At 34.9% G+C, this 21,305-nt stretch overlaps 1 protein-coding gene across 5 annotated transcripts in view; it reads left to right on the plus strand.

The window, feature by feature from the left end:
* GIGYF2 (GRB10 interacting GYF protein 2) overlaps positions 1-21,305 on the plus strand; it is a 147,407-nt gene that overhangs the window by 25,420 nt on the left and 100,682 nt on the right. For all 5 annotated transcript variants that reach the window (XM_063089362.1, XM_063089391.1, XM_063089402.1 and 2 more), the window contains 5 exons: positions 5,136-5,265; positions 6,382-6,477; positions 15,148-15,259; positions 19,102-19,213; positions 20,037-20,077. In XM_063089362.1, the coding sequence (XP_062945432.1) occupies positions 5,136-5,265; positions 6,382-6,477; positions 15,148-15,259; positions 19,102-19,213; positions 20,037-20,077 (491 nt within the window). The remainder of the gene's footprint in view (positions 1-5,135; positions 5,266-6,381; positions 6,478-15,147; positions 15,260-19,101; positions 19,214-20,036; positions 20,078-21,305) is intronic.

Raw genomic sequence — 21,305 nt, forward strand, 5'->3', positions numbered from 1 at the left:
TTGAATCTGTTCATTTGTCATCACTTTAGTGAAAGCTACCACCATTTCTGACATAAACTATTATAGCAGTTTCCTGGCTTCAATTCTTATTTTCCTTTAAATTGTTCTCCCCGTATCAGCCAGAGTAATCTTAAAATGTAAATTGAATCAAGTCTTCTCAAAACTCCTTCAATAGCTTTATGTCTATTTGTATGACTTAATTATCTTTTTATTATCCCACTAGCCTGTTAGTTCCATGAAGCCAGGTGCTTGTGTTTAGCGTACCCATAGCATCTCGATCTCTTTCCTTTTTCCCCTACCACTCTCTTTCCACGCCACTATCTTCATTCTGCCTGTCTTTTTTCTTCTTCCCACTTAACCTCTCTTCTCCCCAGCATTCCCCACCATTGGTGAAAAAGTCTAGGAAAAATATTTGTGACAACAGAAAGGGCATGTGTAAAGGCAAGGAGGAAAGAAGCAGCAGATTTAAGAGAAGAACTCCAAGATGTTTTGCTTTTACTATAGTATAAAGAGATGAGCTTGGAGGCTGCCCTTCTGTGTTAAGAAGTTTTGGATTTTATTTGGTCATTGTGTGCCAATGAAGAATTGGTAGGCAGGGAGTGTTTATTCAGATTTGCATTTGAAGTAAATAACTCATGGTAATGTAGACAATGGAACAAGAGTAGTTAGATTGTTTGGGATGCAGTTGCAGCAGTCCAGGCAGGAAATAAGTGTGTGAACAAGAATTAGGTTACTTAAATCAAGGGATAGCTTGATTGATTTGGAATTTAAAACTGACAGTACATGGTGATTGGGTATGGGAGGTTGTAGAAGGTGAGGAGTGAAGGGTGAATCTCAGACTCTTAATCCAGTGGTTGAATAGATGGTGACATCCTTATCTGTCTGAGAATTCAGGTGATGAAGGGGTTGGGATGAATAAGCTGATGAGTAGGGTTTTGGGCATGTTGAACCTGATGGGCGTTATGTGGTATGTGAAAACCTGATTATGTGAGAAGTCAGATGGTGGACTTGAGAATCATGAGCTTATATAGAAGTGTTTTTTGACCCTCACACTTCACATGTCTATATTGATAGTGTGAGTAGCTTTTTTATAGGCTGAAGTTTGGATTTTAAGCAACACTTAACAAGTGAAGATTTTGAGGGTGTCATGGAGTTTTAGGGGTCTTGCTGCTGCCGCCAATCAGTTACTACCCATGGTAGGATTGGGCCTTCTTTGTTAACAGATCTCAGTATAGGCCAGAAAGTTGAAGGCTATGAGAGATGTAAATTTTCCCTTGGATTAGGCCATGTTGAGGTTATTGATGAATTTTGCTAGAGCAATGGAGTGGTGGGAGGAGCCAGGTTGCACTGGTTTTGAAGTGAGGGGGTAGTGAGGAAAAGGAAATACTTCTGGAATGAGGAGGAAAGATGAATGGTGCATAGCTAGAAGGGGGATGCTGCATTAAAGGAGTTTTAAACAACTTATTAGATATATTTAGAGACCGAGGGGAAAGCACATAGGGAGGGATTGAATTTTTAGAAGCGAGGGTTGTATGGAGGAGATAAAGGTCACTGGTGAGTTTTTAGGGAGAAATATTACTCAAATATGTTTTAGCTTCTCCAAGTATCCGTAGGTGAAGAGAGACTTGGAATAGGATTTGTTATTGAATCAGAGCACTCCTGTTTTCCATTATCTTAACTTGGGCAACCGTCTTTTCTTACTTTGAATTACTGTTAGCTTGCCTCAGTCTCTTTACAATAGCTGGAGCAATCTGGTCGTGATAGTCTTAATAGATCTGGTGCCTAAAAGAAGTATGAGAAGTGTTCAGTCCTGGACATTGGAAAGCCATTGGGAGTCGATTGGAAGGGGCAGGGTGGTGAATGGATTTGAAACCTTGGTGTGAGGAAGAGCTGTAGAAATTAGGGATGTTGGCCATGAGAAAGAGTCTGGTGAGACATAGTGACTATTTTTCAGTACAGAAATTATTTTCACTTCAAAGAGTGCTTAAATGTGTCCTCCATTGGTAGAAACATTGGCTCAGTATAAGGAAGATACTAAAAATCTTCTAATAAGAAATATGTGTATATTTAAAAATTGGCAAATAAACTGGCTATTTTAAATACAGTTTTTAGACCTCATTGTTAGAAAGATGGTGGTCTTTTTAGTCATGAAAACCTAGGTTTGAACCTTCGTTCTACTGGCTGTGACTCTGGGCAAGCTTTTAACCTCTCAGTTTCATTTATCTTGTCTGTTAGGTTGGTGGTGTTGTGCTGCTCAAGTGAGATTAAATTAGCTAATGCATATGTAAAATTCCCAGCTTCAGTTCTCAGTGGATGTTAATCTCACTTCTTAAGGAAAGAACTTGATTTTGCAAGAATCTGATGGGAAGCAGTTTCCCAAAGGTCCTTCAGCAATGTTTGGATCCCTCCTTTGTGTAGGCATGTTGTTTTTCAATCTACTTGTTTAACCTGTCTTAAGGGGTTTGAACTAAGTGACCTCTAAGCTCAAGAATAATTGGAAAGGAAACAAAGACCAACCCAATACCAATGAGTACTCCTAGCACCCAGATTGTAGTCTTTCTGTATACTAAAGAGAAACAGCACTCCCTGAAAAAGTAGTTGATTCCAGATCTGAGGTAAGAAATAATACAAATACAAGATTAGCCTGGAACATTTTGACATACGAGATAGAAAAGAAGCTCTTAAAGACTATTAGGGTCATGTCAGAAGGACCCAGGAGCCAACCTGAAGGGTCTTCCACTGGTCAAAGATGAGGCAATTTGAACATGGTTAAGAATAATAGCAGTAAATAGAAATATATTAATAAAAAATAATTTGTTGCTGTTGCAGGATGCTAGTGAACCAAGTCATTTTGAAAACTAGTAAATAAAAAGAAAGAATCAAGGCTTTTCCCTTCCTTTCCTGTTTAAACTATACCATTGGGTAACTATACCCAGTAGTATAAGAGGGATGTTTCTTTTTGCAGAAATACTCCAGCTATTAAAGAAGGAATGATAAAATAGAATATAATCACTTTGCAACCTTAGTGAATTTAGGGATCCAAGCATTGATCATCAGTGACAGCTAGTATCACAAAAATAACCAGGCCATATGTGCCTCTTATTGGAATGATACGCCACCACTTATGAAGTATTGCCGTAATGAAAGAACGCACATCTGGTCAAACCTCTACACCCAGTCACCAGTTTATGTGAAATGCAGAGGCCAGGGAAACATGTTAAACTATATCACGGATAAAGTCAGCAAAACGGATAAAGTCAGCAAAATCCAGACTTTTAAGGAAGTCCTTATCCTTTAGAGATAACATTCTAAAATACTTACAGATGAAATGATAAGTCAAAGATTTCCTTCAAAATAATGTCAAAGGAGGCTTGGATGGAGCATTGGAAGTAATAGGATTGGCCATGGATTGCTGGTTTTGAGGCTGAGTGGTACACAGGAGGAGTTCTTTATGTGCTTCTTGGTGCATTAATGTATGTTCATAAAATTGTCCATAATAAGAAATTAAAAAGTTGAAAAGACAGATAAATTGAAAAATAAAAAACAAAACGAGAACTCTACATTCTCATTTTACTTAATGAAACTTTTTAAGTATTACTTTCTATGTGTAAATACATTTTAAAAGTGTTTACTATGCATATACTATTTTTTCCAGCCATTTTTGAGTAACATGCAAGTAATTACTGTGCTTTACTTGGCCTTCACATTAATTTTTAATGTGTAATAATTTGGTAGTCATTCCCCTCTTTTTTTCTTTTGTGACTAAAGCTTAGCAATTTGGGGCATATATTTTAATGCTTCAATTGAATTTTCTTTTAAGCTGAACTACTGAATTAAAAAGTACCTTGGATGATAACTCCAAGGTCAGGAGTTTGGATCCCTGTATGGCCAGCCACCAAAACAAAAAAACAAACAAAACAAAAGAGAAAAAAAACACACCAAAGTTAGTACAAAAATGTACCTGGTCCCTTTCACCATTTGAATCTGTTACATTATAGAACTCTGGGCAACCCCCAGATTATCAACTGCTCTTAATATTAGCCCTCTCACTTGCTGTTTGACACAGTGTTGCAGTAGGATCTTATTCTTGCCATTTTTTGGCGAGGTTTTTTTTCCCTCCATCTTTTTAAAAAATAAAAACATTTCAAAAATTAAACAAATTAGTCCCCTTTTCCCCAGTTCCTTTTCTTCGAGACCGCTTCTGTTATCAGCTTGGAGTATATTTTTAATTTTTTCTTCTTAGCAGTAAATAAAAATTTTATTTTCTCCTCTTTGTACATCACTGCATTTTCAAATTCTCTGCACTGATCATTAATTGATTTTTATTAATATATTTTGAAATATCACAGGCATATAAAAATTAAAATGTGATAAACATCCATGTCCTCATCACCAAGCTGAAAAAATAAATAATTGCAGGTACAATTAAAGCTCTCTTTATTCTTTCCTTTCTTTTGCAGATATAACCTTATCTTGAATGTTGTATTTGTCAATTCCATGTTTGTCTTTATGCTTTTTGCTACATATTGTATGTGTCTAAATAGTATAAACCTATTTGCAGGTTTATACATTTTGTATAAAAGTTATCTTTATTATACATTTCTGTATTTTGCTTTTTTTGTAGCATAGTTTATTAAATATTTTAGCTATTACCAAATAGCCAAGTAGCTGTTAAATAATTAGCTGTTACCAAATCATTTTTTGAAGTGGTTATTCCATTTATAGTCCTGCAAATAATTCTTGAGAGTTTCCATTGTTTTTCATTCTTACCAACAACTGGTATTGTCAAACTTAGTCATTTTTAGGAATCTAATGTGTGTAAGATGGTCTCTCACTTTTTAAATCGTATATGACTTTTATAATTTGGAAAAAAATTACCCCTCCCTATCTCCCAAACTTCTCAGGGACATGCCATGATACCTTTTAAGTCAAGGAATTACCAAATGAACTGCTTTCTTCATGTGCTGTGGCAACAGCTTGTATTAAAGCTAAAATTGTTGATACATTGAGATAATGGGATTTCTTTCTCTTCTAAATAACAAAAGTGAAATTTTTTTACAGTGTATTATATAAAAAGTCCATAGTGTCAAAATAGTTGTCACTTCATTTTAGATTCTTTGTCTTTCCTATTTTAGGCTCCGAGCTCTGTCCAGTGGTGGGAGTATTACGTCCCCTCCTCTTTCTCCAGCTTTGCCGAAGTATAAATTAGCCGATTATCGTTATGGCAGAGAAGAAATGTTAGCACTTTTCCTTAAAGACAACAAGGTAATAAAGCAGGAAAAGAGTTCACAATTACGAATGAGACTTTGGGATATGTGCAGTGATGTATTGATATATGAAAAATAATATACTCTGCTAATGTATTAACCCATGCTTTTTCATTCCACCTTACTTTTTCCTGCTTTGAAACCTGCAGGAGTTAACTGAGGCTCTTCTAAGTATAACACACTGGGCCGAGCCCGTGGTGCACTCGGTAGACGCTGCCGCTGCAGGTTCGGATCCTACATAGGAATGACCGGTGCACTCACTGGCTGAGTGCCGGTCACGAAAACGACAAAAAAAAAAAAAAAAAAAAAGTATAACACACTGTGTTTTTTAGAGAGGACCTAAGATTTTATTGTAGGAATTGGCAGCTTTATGGAAACTGGAGAATAGTCAGCACTTAATGCCTTCTCTATCTAATTTCCTAAGTTCCCTTTCATGTCTATTTCTATCCCAGTTTGACGGCTGAGAAATGGAGAATTTCTGCTTTCTTTTTATTGTACCTCTTATACTACTTTCCAGTTAGAAGTAAGGAGTGAGAGGAGTAGTTTCTCCTGTTTTTTCCGTTTTTAAGTTAAGTATAAAATTTGTAGTGGAGAGAAAATCTTAAAATATAACACCACATTTATGTCACTTATAAATGATCTAAACTGAAACAGTATAAATAGACTTCTATTACCTGATTAGTGAGAAATAATATTTTCTGTTTTTTTCAGTATACTTTGTTTTCAATTTTATTAATGGGTTGAGAATCTCACATTTTAGTGATAATTGCTGAGGACAGATATAAGTGTTTATAAAACTCTCCTTACCACCTTCTGCTTTGAGTTAAATGTGGAGACTTTTACTCCTCCAATAATGTATTCTGGAATCCCAGAGTTAGTGCTGAGTCCAAAATATAATGGTCTGATGGGAGGATGGGAGAGGGTGACTGGGGTTTTTAATATTTGACCCTATCAAAATATGTAAGTACCACAGGAGTTAATTATGGGTGAATAAGCTTTAATCTCTATTTATAATAATGAACAATAGTAAACAGAAGAGTGGTTTTTTTGTTTTGTTTTATTTTGTAATTAGGAGAATAGCATTAATCTCTTGGTCATGTGTTTGGTCATACAGATACCCTCAGACCTTCTGGATAAAGAATTTCTGCCTATCCTACAGGAGGAGCCCTTGCCGCCATTGGCTCTTGTACCCTTTACAGAAGAAGAACAGGTTTGTGCCTTAGGTCAAACAAACCCTTGTTCTTTCCACTAAGACATGAAAATAGGAAGCTACTACTTAAGCTCTAAGGATTAGCCTGAGTCACCACAGGTGTGCTTCCTTCTTACTATTTCTTGGTATGAGGATGCCTTTTATTTATTTTTAATTTTTAAATTTTTTTTGTGGCTGGCTGGTATTGAGATCCGAACCCTTGACCTTGGTGTTACAGCACCGTGCTCCAACCAACTGAGCTAACCGGCCAGCCCTAGGATGCCTTTTAGTTGACTAGATTTTGCTTTAGTTTCTGAAGCTGTTGAATATTATGTAGAGATAAGGAAATGTTTCTAGATCCTTAAGGACAGTGGGAACCATCCCTTATAATGTACTCAAGTACAGAGGAAGAGTTATTATTGTGGGGAGGTGGGGAAGATCATCTTTGTTTTTCAGAAGTAATTGCCAACCTGAATTCTCACCAGTGCATTTTATCTTAAAGGGAAATATAGGTCTTTAGCTCAAAATGTGCTTGAAACTCTTTTTGTCAATAGTTAGTTTGTGTGATGTTGTGAGAAAGAAAATTTCTGGGCTGGGAAGTAACAAATTTTGTATTGTCCCTAATTTTAGTGCACTATGTCTTGTGCAAAAGTAAATAAAAGAGTTTGTGATTTCAAAGAACTTATGGTGATTATAGTAAAATGGAGAAACAAGAGTTTTGTTTTGGAATGCCACTTTAAATGAAGAATTATCATGACCTTTTTATTTTTTTTTAACAGCTTTTTTGAGACAATTAACATGCTATAAAATTCACCTTTTTGAAGTATACAATTCAGTGGTTTTTAGTATGTTCACTAAGTTATACAACCATCACCACCATCTAATTCTAGAACACTTTCATCATTAGTTTTTGTGGCAACCATGGGTGTTTTCTCTACATTCTTGACATGTTTTACATGCAGAAGTCACTTTATTAAGAAAGAAAAGCTTATTAAAAACAGCCCTCTATTGGAACCATCTTAAGATCTAAGAAAGGTATGATATTAATCTTTGGTGATTTTCAGCACCGTACGTTTATGAACTATTCTTGTTTATGGCTTCTTGTGAATCAGGCTAGTTCCATCTTTATGAAACTCAATATTTTCTGGGGTCATCAAGCGGAATGACCCTTGAAGATCCATTTTCATTGACCAAAAGGTGTTTATTGCTGTAAAGAGTACACAGGAAGGAAACGGTCCTGTCTACAGTGATTGCTGAAAAGTTCCTGCCAACTAATCAAATTGACATCTGACTATATTTTGGTTTAATTTGTCTTAAAAATATTTTTATTATGAAATATTTCAGAAAGACAAGCATAGAGAACATTATTGCAAACCATTTACTATATACTGTTCAGATATGTCACATCTTAAAATTATGACATGTCTGTTTGTCTTTTTTGTTTAAGAACTCAGATTTCTTATACAGTTGAAACTGCCTGAGATGTACCCTGTTCCTTCCTTCCCGTAGATTACTATGAGTTGGTTTATTTTTGTCATTCATATTTTTATATTTTCGTTACATATTTATGTATCCAAAGGCTATAGAATAGTTTCTTTTTATAGGGTTATAAATTTTGTATTGAAGATAACATACGTAGTTTTTATTCTGCAGCCGGCTTACTTTTTCTCTCAACAGTGAGTTTTAGATTTATCTATGTTGATACATGAAGCTCTAGTTCATTCGTCTCTGCTGTAGAGTATATTTCTTAGTATGAGAAAACCTACAATTTTTTAATCTCTTATTAGATATTTAGGTTTTCAACTTTTGCTATTACAAACCAAGCTGCAGTGAGCATTCTTATAATGTGTATTGTAAAAGTGGAATCACTGGGTTTTGGTTGTTTGCGTTTTTTAAAAACTTTATTGGGTATTGCCAATTACTTTTTATAGTGTTTTAGACTGATTTGCACTCCCACTAGCAGTGTCTGAGATGTCTCATTTCTATACACCTCTCTAGCTCTTGGTTTTTAAATTTTGAACGAAGTGATAGTTATGATAGCTGTTTTTAATTTGCATTTTACTACTTTTTAGTGACGTTGAACATCTTTTCATATGCTTGTGGGCCACTGTGGTCTTTTATTTGCCTGTGTCCTTTGCCCATTGTTCTCTTGTGGTGTTTGTCTTTCTTATTGATTTTATGATTTCTTCATATGTTCTTTAAATTAATAAAACCTTATTATAAAAGTTACTCATATTCATTGTAGAAAATACAGAAAGTTATAAAGAAAAAATCTCACCCGTAAATTCACCATGCAGACTTAACACACTTTTATTGCACTGTATTTATATATCTTTAGTTGTCAGTGCATACCAACACAGACTGAATCCAATAGCATATTAAAAGGACTATGCACCATGACCCAGCTGGATTTATACCTGGAATACAAGGGTGGTTGAACCTAAGAAAATCAGTGTAATACACCATATTAATAGAACAAAGGAAAAAAGCCACCTAATTATGTCAATTGATGCAGAAAAAGCATTTGTCAGAATTCAGCACCCTTTCATGTTAAGAGACTCAGCATGCTAGAAGCAGAAAGGAACTTCATTAGCTGATTAAGGGCATTTCTATAAAACCCAGAGCTAACATTATACACAGTGGTAGGAGACTGAAAGCTTTCCCCCTGAGATTAGGAACAAAACAAGGATGCCCATTTTCACCACTGCTGTCCGACATTGTATTAGAAGTTCTAGCCAGACCAGTGAGGTGACAAAAAGAAATTAAAGGCATCCAGATTGGAAGAGTAGAAGTAAAACTCTCTGTTGGCAGATGGCATGATACTATATATAGAAAGTCTAAAAACTCTGCAAAAAAGCTATTAGCACTAATAAATGAATTGAGCACCGTTGTAGGGTACAAGATCAGTGCACAGAACATTAATTGTAATTCTATACCCAATGATGAACAATCCACAAAGGAAGTTAAGAAAATAATTCCATTTACAGTATAATCAAAAAGAATAAAATAAGAATAAATTTAACCAAGGAAGTATAAGACTTTTACACTGAAAACCACAAGACACTTGAAAGAAATTAAAGAATACCTAAATAAATGGAAAGACCTACATGCTTATGGATTGGAAGACTTGATATTGTTAAGATGGCAGTACTCCCCAAAGCAATCTTACAGAGTCCATGCAATTCCTATCAAAACCCCAATGGCCTTTTGGGCAGACATTGACAAACTGATCTTAAAATTCATGTGGAGTTACAAGGACCCTAAACGGTCAAAACAATTTTGAAAAATAACAAAGATGGAGGACTCACACTTCCCAATTCCAAAACTTAGTACAAAGCTACAGTGATCAAAACATTGTGGCACAAAGACAGATATATAGATCAGTGGAATACAGTTGAAAGTTCAGAAGTAAACACAACTTGCCCGATACTGCTAGATTACTTTCAAGAAGGTATGAATGCGTATCTCTCTTTTGTTTCACTGCCATCATAGCAATAGTATTTTACCATTATTTTTGCTATGTTCAGTATTTTATTATTTTATTTTATTTACATATTTTTTGAATAAGTAATAAATCAAATGGTTTAAAAGTGAAGATTTACAGAAGAGTCTATAATAGAAAATCTCCTTTCCATCCCTCTCCCAGCCACCTGTACCCTTTTCCCAAAGGCAGCCAGTGTTAGCAGTTTCTTGTATATTTTTCCAAGTAAATGTGTATGTGTATTTCCCACCTCTTTATACAAATGTTGGTATACACTAAACTTTGTTCTGCTAATATCTGTTCTTCTAACATTGAGTATATTTATTGAAAGAATTCCCTGCAAATTTGGAAAAAAGTTTTCCCATTGTTTTAGTTTGTATTTCTTTGCCAATAGCAGCGAAGAGGTTTTTTAAATTTTTAAATTTTTTATTGTCCCCCCTCTTCCTTTTTTTTTTTTTTGGCGACTGGCTGGTACAGGGATCTGAACCCCCGACCTTGTTGTTACAACACCACACACTAACCAGCTGAGCTAACTGGCCAGCTGGGCAGTGAAGAGTTTTTCAGATGTTTATTCATCATTTACGTTTCTATGAATTATTTTCTTCTTGTCTTTGCCAATTTTTCTTTAGGGATTTTTTTTCTTGTTGATTTGTACTATTTCTATAAGCTCCTTATGTTTTAAGATCAATGGCCGTAGTTGTGCCAGCTTTCTAAATTTTTAAATTGTATTTATAATTTTAAATACAGAAGTTAATTTTTATATAGCTCAGTATATAAGTTTTATTCTTCTGATTATTTTTAGCTATTTATACATATTTAAACAGTTTTTAAAAATTTTTCCCTAAATGATTTCCTAGGTTTCTTAGAGTGTAAATTGTCCAGAAAAGCTGTGTTGTAAATAGGGAGGATGACTTTCTCCTAGTTACCAAAACATGATAGATTTTAATCAATAGAGTGAGTAATGGAATCATCTAGAAACATCCCATATCATTTCTAAGAAATTAATATGTAGTAAGTGGCTATATAAGTCATTTGGAAAATCAAAGATTATTCAACAAGTGCTGCTTGGGAACTGGTGGTTAACAATTAACCAGTGATGGTTAGCAATTTGAAGAAGAATAAAATTAGGTATGCACTACACTTAAACACCAAAATTAGTTCTAGATTGACTAAAGGACTAGGTCTTAATTTTGTTTTTGTAATGGAATGTTTGTTTTAAGGTCTGCATTTTATGATCACAGGGTCTTAATGTGAGGATTGGCAAATTTTCACAGTAGCCACATATTGAGGTCCAAGTTTGGCAGCCGGCTAGTATGGGGATCAAAATCCTTGACCTTGATGTTATAAGGCTGTGCTTAACCAATTGAGCTATCTGGCCAGCCTGGGGTCCAGTTTTGGAAGCATTTAAAATGTATCATTTATAAAATATGTTGAAGTAGGACAGTACTTAAAGCTGGCAAAGATTCATCAAAACTTTGATGTTTGTCCTTTGATGGTTAGGCCACCCCTTCAGGGATTGTTTAGATCTTCCTAGACTAGTGTTTTATATACTTTTTCTTTCAGTACTCCTGTAGGGAGGTAAATACTTTTACTGACCTAAAGTAAGATTTTAACTGTGTATCTTACGTTTCCTGAAGTTATCTGAAACTTCTATGTATGAGGGGTCTCCAGAGTCTTTTCTCATGGAAAGATGATGATTCTTCTTATTTTGGCAGCTGACCAATACAGGGACTGAGCTTTAGATCTTGGTGTTATTAGCACCATGCTCTAACCAACTGAACTGACTGGCTAGCCTCCGTGTTATCTTTTAATTCTATTTTTCCACAAACTTTTTGAAGTGCTCTCATATGTGTGTATAAAATATAACGAGGAAAAATGTTTTCTTAGAACAAAACCAGTGCTCAAAGAAGATCTTCTAATTGTTCTTTTAATTTGGCATTTCCCTCGAATATGTATCTCAGATTGAGAAGCATTATTCTATGCACTACACCTATAATTTAGGTAGCTGCTACAAAATTGGTATATTTTATTTATTTGACATCAAAGAAAATTATTTCACTTATGCATTCTGGAATAGATAGTACATGTACATATACATAAAATATTCAGAAAGCACATATAGTGAAAAGCAAGTCTGCTGTTCACACAATCTCTGGTACCTATTACTCTTCCTCAGTAGTAACCACTGTTTCCATTTTTTTGCATGCCCTTCTAGGGGTGTTTAAGGCATCTACAACTATCTGTATATTCCTTTAACCAACCCTCTGCCCTGCTTCCCCCCAAAAATGGTAGTAGCATTTACGCACATAGTTCTACACTTTACTGTTTTTACCTAAGCATCTATCTAGGAGATAATAGCAAATACTTATTTAGCTTTTAATGTGTGTCAGGCACTGTTCTAAGCAGTTGACATTTAATTGGTTGCATGCCTACAACAGCCCATGAGGAGGTGGAAATATCATCACCATCCGCATTATGTAGATGAGGAAAATGAGGCACAGAGAGAAGTCAAGTAAAGGAGCCAGAATTCAGTCCAGGCAGTCTGGTCTCTCCTTGCTTCTAACTACAACTATGCTCTCTTGTCCTTGTGTATTACATTGTATTTTACATTGGCCATAGGAAATTGCAGTTTTTGTGGATCAGAAATGATTGAATGTTAAATTAACAGTTTCATATAGTTCACCTTAGGGCTGGCGGGGTTAGCTCGGTTGGTTAGAGTGCAGCCTCACAATGCCAAGGTCATGGATTTGGATCCCCGTACTGGCCAGCCACCAAAAAAAAAAAAAAAAAAAAAGTTTGTCCATATAGTTCAACTTAAAAAAATAGAGTTGCCTCATTTTTTAAACCACTGTATAGAATTCCATGTGTAGATGACCATGATTTTCAAATTAGCCTCTGTTGGTTGATACTTAGTTGGTTTCCATATTTGCTTTTATAAACAGTGCCACAGTTAAAGATTTTTCGACTTGTTATTTTTCACATGTAAGAAGTGAAATTGTTGTGTCATAGTGTATGGAAATTTAAATATACTTTGAGAAATTGCCTTCCAAAGAGATTATACCAGTTTTGCAGTGTGTTAGAGTCTCTGAAAATATATGAGAGTTACCCCACACTTATGGATGGGTGCATTTGAGTTTTATACATGGGTATGTTGGTAATAAAATGTTCAACTACATGGGATCTTGGCATTCATAATGTAAATAGCTCTAACCTCTGTATTTTCAATGTTAGAGTGTATTAATATAGATTTTGGGACTATGTAAGTCTTCTTTAATTATGATAATGCCCAGAGGTTGCCCAGAGGTGTTATTCGACACTCCACTGGTTACTCTGTGCTAAAAGGTAAGCTGATATGTATGTTTCAGCCAGTTTTCAATTTTTTAAAATAAGTTTTATTAAAATATAGTTTGAAGGGCTGGCCCATGGCTCACTTGGGAGAGTGTGTTGCTGATAACACCAAGGCCACGGGTTTGGATCCCTATATAGGGGTGGCCGGTTGGCTCAATTGGAAGAGCGTGGTGCTGACGACACCAAGTCAAGGGTTAAGATACCCTACTGGTCATCTTTAAAAAAAAAAAAAGAAAAAAAAAAAAGTTTGAAATAGGTTTTTGAGTTGGGCGTCTTCTAATTTTTAGTTACCGAGTAATTACATCTTAAGTCTTCAGCTTTGTTTGTTTGTTTCTTTCTTTTTTTTGTGTGTGTGACCAGTAAGGGGATCGCAACCCTTGGCTTGGTGTCGTCTGCACCACACTCAGCCAGTGAGTGCACTGGCCATCCCTATATAGGATCTGAACCTGCGGCAGGAGCACTGCTGCGCTCCCAGTGCCGCACTCTCCCGAGTGAGCCACGGGGTTGGCCCCTTAAATCTTCAGCTTTGAAGTTACTTGATTATGTGAATATATACCTATAAAACTCAAAGAGAACAACTTTATTTACATTGATAAAGTTTTTAAAATTTACCTGAACAAGTCGTATTGAATAAAATTCTGAAAAAGACAAACATGATAAGAAAATGACCCATATGTTAACACAAGAAATTTAATAATGAAAGAAGTTTTTAGCTAATTACGTGTTGACTTCTTCAAACAAAGCAGGTAATAGACATCATACTTCAATTGATATAGAATCAAAATAGAAAATTGGTGGACACCACTTTGGATGAAAATGTTAGTTGAATTGCAGACTCTTTTTCACCCTAACTCTTAAGTCTCACTTCTTCACTTCTGCCAGGAGGAACCTTGGCTACAGCCACGCCCAAGGTGCATTTTCCTCTGTGTTCCACTCCTCCACACTTTTGTATAAATGTCTGTTGGGTTCCAAGTTTTCAGAAGTTATTCAAGTAAGGATATATCCCAATATTTTCCTAGTTTAAAATTCTCCTTCAAATGCTCAGGGTTTTTATATTTTATAGATCATTTTTCATGATTTTTATAATTACTTTTCCATTACTTTTTCCAAAGCCCCATATATTCCATTTATCCAGAAGTATCATAGACATATTTTTGGCTCTTGGCCTCCCTTCTTCCTGTATGGATGCACACCTACTACTATTTCATTGTAATTGACCCTATTGTAGATTGGCTGTGGGTACAAGTGCAGGTTAGTGATTAAGTGTTGGGAATTGATATTTTTTTCAAGCATTTCTTCCCCTTTCCATTAATGTATTATTTAGGTGGTTGATCTTACGGAGATTTTTACTTGGCCCTTCCCCATTCACTTCTGATTCCTGTCATTCTGTTATAATACTTGGAGTTGCAAATCCACATTGGTGAACAGAATGAGGATCTTTGTCATGCTACTGTTGCATCAGACCTTTTTGTGACTCCCTCTCATTTCTACCTTTCACTGTAGGCTTAAAGGACCCTTTTAAGCCAGGTCACTTTTACAAAGTTTTCTCTATATATTCTGTTGCATATTTATCCTGTGTGCTTCTGGTTACATACAGCATTTAATTTGTTTGCTTGTTTAATATTTCCTCACCAAACCTAGCATAGTGAAGGTATTGGTTGTTGGTTTTGTTGGTCTGAAATATTAATTTGAAATTGTCAGGTAAAATCGGGTTTTGGATCATCTCCGCATATTGTGTAGTGGCAAGTAGATGCCATTTTATAGATGCAATGGGATGTGGGGAGAAGCAACATGTAGTTTTATCTTATCTGTTTTATCCATTTTTTCTTTTTTCTTTTTCTTTTTCTTTTTTTTTTTGGCAGAGAAACTTTTCCATGTCTGTAAATAGTGCTGCTGTCCTGAGATTGACAGGACGAGGAGGAGGAGGAACAGTGGTGGGGGCTCCTAGAGGTCGAAGTTCTTCAAGAGGGCGAGGTGAGCTTTCATGTGAAAAAAGTAATGGAGGAGGAGGAGGAGGAGGAGGATAGGGAAATCACTTTTAAATATTTTAATGCCTGATTTTTAAAAAAACCTGCCCTTTGACATTAACTGCATACTAAATGTCCACATTTATTTTCTTAACCATTTCTCAAGGTATCTGCTGCATAACCCCTGATTTGTAGCAGAGGAGTGTAATTCTAACTGTAGAGAATTGAGTGTGAGGAAGTCTAGACGGTACCAGTTGACTTTGGCAGATCCTTGTTATCCAGGTTCCTTGTCCCCAGCGAGCCTTACACTTTGGGATCCAGAGCTTCCTAAAGTGTCTTGACTCCTGGAGCAGTGTTGATATTCCTGCAGGCCTCCATGACACAGAGTTTCTGTACGAGGGCCATGTGCCAAGAGTGTCCACAGCCAGAGAGAGGCTTTAGGAAAAAATGTCTCATATCAATACTAGGGTCTTTTAGGGGGTGGAACAAGAAATAATTATGCAGCATTCTGTTTGACCTTTAATTTTATAGATTTATGTCTTAGAAAAATAATTGTTATTTTGATATTACTTGTTTCTTTGATATCTGCTGTTTTGGGTTTGCTGATTTTCTGCTATATAAAGTATTCTTGATGTTTGTCATATAAATATTTTCTTGAGCATTAACTCTAAGTTGGTTAAATCATAGCACTAGTCTAAACATACTTTGTAGTTTTCTCTAAGAGATGCTTTAGAAATGGAAGAATTTGGTGTCTGCAGCAATAGAAACTGTTATCTCCACATACACACCACCAAGATGGGTATGATCATGAGTGTGGAATATCTAAATGCTTTTAAGGTTGTGCCTTATGAATAATTTATATACATTCTTTATAGAAAATGTATTTAATTATACATTCCTATGAAGAAGTTTCTTTCAGTAGTCCGTTCAGAATGTGGGCAGAATGTGGCATGAATAGTGAAGAGGCTAACTAAAATTCTTCACTTCTTATGCTAGGTACTATCACCTAGTTACATTTTTTCCTTCTGAATTTATTTGTCTGTCTCTGGAATAGTGGTTTTTAATCTGAGAAATTGTTAGATTCATCTGTAAAACTTATATCTCTGCAACAGAATTTTGGGTGGTGATATCTATCTAGGTGTGTGTGTGCTTCAAAAGCTCCGCAGGCAATTCAGATTCACACACCCAGTTAGGTTCCATTGATTCAGAATTTGTCTGAGATTCATGCATCTTGATGATGTGATAGTGTTTTGAAGATGAGACTGACCACTTACGGCTCTGTCCTGCTACTTGGGCATTTCCTGTTTTTTCTGCTTTCGGTTGGCAGTGAGTAGCGGTTGCACTCAGGCAGCTTTGCCTCCAGTGCTTTTCAGGGCCAGTCAGAGAGAGACCTTCTTCATCAAGAAGTAGGAACTACACCAACTTTGTGTGCTGCAAGTATCAACCAGTCTCTAAATAGGACTTCGTTTTTTTTAAATTTTAAATTTAAATTTTAAAAAAATGACATATTGAGAAACAAGCTAATGATTGGTGGTGTTTTTTGGTTTCTTTAAATAATGATCATTGTGGCTTTTCTTTGCATGGGCACAGCTAATATTAGATTATTATCCTGGCTCTTTCCAACTTGAAACTTTGATATGAAAATCAGCTGATTTCAGACTTCTAAATATCATATCCTAGTAAAATTTAAACAAACAAATAAATGGATGAAGAAAACAACATAAACGTGTTATCTTTCAATTTTATTTGGTGAGAATGTTTAAAAATAAAGCAAGTAACACAATTGTCAACCACTGCCTTTATCATCATTAAAAGAAAGTATATTTTAATCCTCAAAAAGAATAGGGTAAAATCTCATTCCTTTAAATTTAGTTTTATGAAGGGTTCATCATATTACATTTACTTGCTTATTCCTGTATGGGAATCACATTTATAGATGACTTAAATTTTGCAAGCCGTAAAGCTCTAGAATCTGATTCTTTTTATGTACCCCATTATAAAACTTCAGTCTCATACGGAGGATCAGTGTCAATACTAGTCATAAATGGCAGAAAATATTTTATATGTGTTTTGCTTGTTTTTTTTGTAACCTGAAGACTTTTTTATATTCATGTATTTCTGAAATAAAACATTTTCTTCAAGTGATTTGAATGTAGTGGCTTTCCTGAGAAAATTGTTTTCTGAAAGGAGTAAGGACTTTTTTTCCCTTCATAAAACCATCATCAGAGGGGAACACCCCAGTGTTTTGTAGTGGTTTGCATTACATTATTTTAGGATCTTAAATAAAATGTATAAATTTCCTGATGTGGGGAGAGGTACTTAACTTGTGAGTTGACTTTGTTGACTTAAAGTGAAGTTGACACAATTGGAAGGTACCTTTAAGATTATTACAGTTCATCCTTGGTCCTTACTTCCATTTTACAGGTATCCATTGTTCCTAAAATTACCCAATTACAATTCTACGCATTATTTTGGTATTTCATAATATGGTCATATAAAAGTATACTATTCTGAATCAGTTCTTCGTAAATTATAACCAAGTAGTAGAAATACCTCATGGATATTTGAAATAATTATTTAACGGAATTATTTAGCTTTGGAATGCATTCATGCTTTTATTCAAGATCCATCATCATTTTTCTTTGAGTCATTTTGCATTATGGGAGAAGTTGAGGTAGGGATAATGGCCAGGATTTCATCTAGTTATAAATACATCCCCAGACCCCCATCCTCCTATAATTTTCCTTAATTGTCTGTTGGATAAAACTGGTACACATTAGTTGGGAAAACTATAGAAAGCATAGAGCTGAAAGTGCATACTGCCTTCTGCTGTCAGACCCAGCAATTGGATGTATGGCCTTCCTGAGCCTCACTGTGCAGCTGTATCATTTTATGTAAATGGAATAATCTCTATATGCATTGTTCTGTGGTATGCTTTTGTCATTCAGCAGAATAATGTAGATTTCTGTTAATGTCAGTACTTTATCTTCTGTGGCTTCATGGTGTTCTACTGTATTGTTTTATCAGAATTTATTTAGCCAGGCCTTCATGGATTAGGTTGTTTGTGGTTTTTAAAATTGCAATGAACATCTTCATACATATGTATTTGCATACCTGTGCAGGTATTTCTATTAGGAGAAATTGTATGTAGAATTGTTGAGTCAGATATTGATAAGTCTAACCAAATTGCTTTCAGTAAAGGACAGTTTACATTTGAACCACCACCAGAGCTTCTAAATTCCTGCATCCACATACTGTTACCAGCTCTGTGGTTCGAATTTAGTCCTTATACTTTTCTTACGTCAAGATTTGAGTAGAGGGCAAAAGGTGTGCTTAGTTTCTGTAGAATATCCTCTGAGTTCATGACATTGATAGTTGACCCTATTGAGGTATCTTTTTCTCTGGGATTAGAAAAAATATTTTATCATTTGTCCTTGGCTTTTTAACTTTAGCTTCTCCTCACCATCTAGTCTCTAAATCAAGATGTCTCCCATTTTTATTGAAGATAATCCAATAAGAGGTTTGATTTACAGTAATGCTTTATTGAACTTAGTAGAATTTCACTTATTATTAAATAAATTATTTAATTTATTTAATGAACTTATATTAAAGGTGCCTGGGACTGGGGATTTTTACATTAGGTTTTTAACTTGCTTCTTTAAACCTCCTGTGGTCTAGCCACTTAGTTCCATTATTGGTCTCACAGGTAAAGATACCTCAGGACTTGCTAAATATTTAAATATAGATGTCTTGTTTATGTAGAGACAGGACTTCAGAGGTTAATCTTTGGTGTCAAATGTATGGTAATGTTGACATGTGACTCATTTTTTCTATTTTTCTTATTTTTAGGCAGAGGCAGAGGTGAATGTGGTTTCTACCAAAGAAGTTTTGATGAAGTAGAGGGTGTGTTTGGTCGAGGAGGTGGCAGGGAAATGCATAGATCGCAGAGCTGGGAGGAAAGGTAACTGAAGGATCCAGATCTTGGCATAAAGATTTCTTGGTATATAAAACTTACTTGTTTTCGCTTTCTGCAGAGGAGAAGCCTCTTTGTATAGTTACATGGTTTCACTTTTTAAAAAATGCTTTTAATTATTTCATATTAAGTTGTGTGTTAGAAATTTTTAAATTACCCTTATTTAAAGGAAGAAGTATTCTAGATAGATTACTATGTTAGTGTCAGCATAGATAGGTTATTTTATTTGCTATTTGATGAGCATTCAGTGGGAAGCATTGCCATTTTATTGTTTGTTGGTATTAGTAAAAGCCTCTTCTCTATATATTGTTTGTGACTTTATATAAAGTTTGTCAAGATGAGTGAGGGCAGTTGCACAAAGATGTATGTGCAAGGATGGTTACTGTGATGATATTTATAATATAAAATAATTGGAAACAAACCAAACAGATTAATATCACTCTTATATAATGTTATATTCACAGCACACAATAGATACCATATAACAAAGTTAAGGATGGTTTTGAAAATAATGATGTGGGGAAACACAAAAAGCAGTATATAAAACTGTGTATTGTGTATCTAATTAAAAAAAATTATATTCTGGGTCAACAGAAACTAGTTTTTGGTAGGTGAGGTAATGGATATTTTTGTTTTCATCTTTATGCTTTTCTGTATTTTCCAAATGTTGGGCAATAATGTATTTGTTTTGTAATTTGAAAGGGAAAGGAGTGCTAATACTATTAAAGAAAAATAGCAAAGTGAGTATCATGGATGGGAAATGTATATATTATTTGCAAGCCTTGTTTGACTTATTTTTTACCTTTTCTAGGGGTGACAGACGTTTTGAAAAACCAGGACGAAAAGATGTAGGTAAGGTTCTGACTGAAAATATTTCCTGGACCTTGATGATACTAGTTTTTAGTTTTAAAATTAAAAAAAAAATTTTGGTGGCTGGCTGGTATGGGGATTGAACCCTGAATCTTGGTGTTATTAGCACCACCCTCTAACCAACTGAGCTAACTAGTAAGCCCCCATGATATTAGTTTTTTTTTAGTATATGTGCTGCCGAAGCGAGCACATGATATTAGTTTTTAATGAGGCTCACATGTAAGGATAAATTTATTAAAAAATTGACTCAGTTACGTGCACCTCTCCAGTAGATGGGGTTGTAGCATTGCTAGCATTTAGAATTCCGTGATTATTGAGGTCTCCATTGCGTGAAACCAGGGATGATGAATACAACCATTAGGATTTATTTAACTTTTTAGAATTCTGTGTTCTCTGGAAGATATGTATTCTTTATTAAGGCCATTTTGTGAACTGAAATTTCAAGTTAGAAACCAGTCTAATAACTCCTTTTCCAGTGTAGATAGCATTTCCAGGTGAGAATAGGGAAATGCTAGAATCTTTGCTTTTGAATCAGAGAGCAAAGTCTAAAACTGTTTTTTTTTTCTTTCTGTTTTTTTGTGTTTGTTTTCTTTAAAGTCTAAAACTATGAATGTTCTTTCTTTAGTCATCTATTCATCTGGTCTTTTTGCTGTATAGTCTCATTTATTTATTTTTCTTATTTTGAGATGAGAGCAGTCAAATAATATAGTTACAGTATCCACTGAAGAGGAACATAATAAGGGAACAGGATTTCAGTGTTTATGATGAATTAATCATAGTTTATATTAAACAATTTATAATGCTAAGATGGGCTTTCTGACGGATTAGATGTACTACTTTACAAACTATCAATAGGTATTAGCATCTAAGGGGGAAAAAAAGTGCTGATTCATAATACCATTGCAGTTATGAAAATAGCTATACGAGTTCCAAATTCCTACAAGTACCAGACAAGTTTTCCAGAGCATGATTATATCTGACAGTGGTAAACATTTCTCATACACATATGTTAAATATAGGAATATCATTCACAGACCGATTGTTTTAAAAACTCATAAGTATATGAGTATATGCTTCACTGTTTTCATATAAAACTCATTTAAACATATCAGTGAAAAAAAAAAACATATCAGTGATTTGAATTCCTCATTCGTTAACATGGCATTGTGAATACTCAGTTGTATTTACATTAACGAAAAGCCATTAAATG

The sequence above is a fragment of the Cynocephalus volans genome, chromosome 1 (genome assembly GCF_027409185.1).
Source record: "Cynocephalus volans isolate mCynVol1 chromosome 1, mCynVol1.pri, whole genome shotgun sequence".
NCBI lineage: Eukaryota > Metazoa > Chordata > Mammalia > Dermoptera > Cynocephalidae > Cynocephalus > Cynocephalus volans.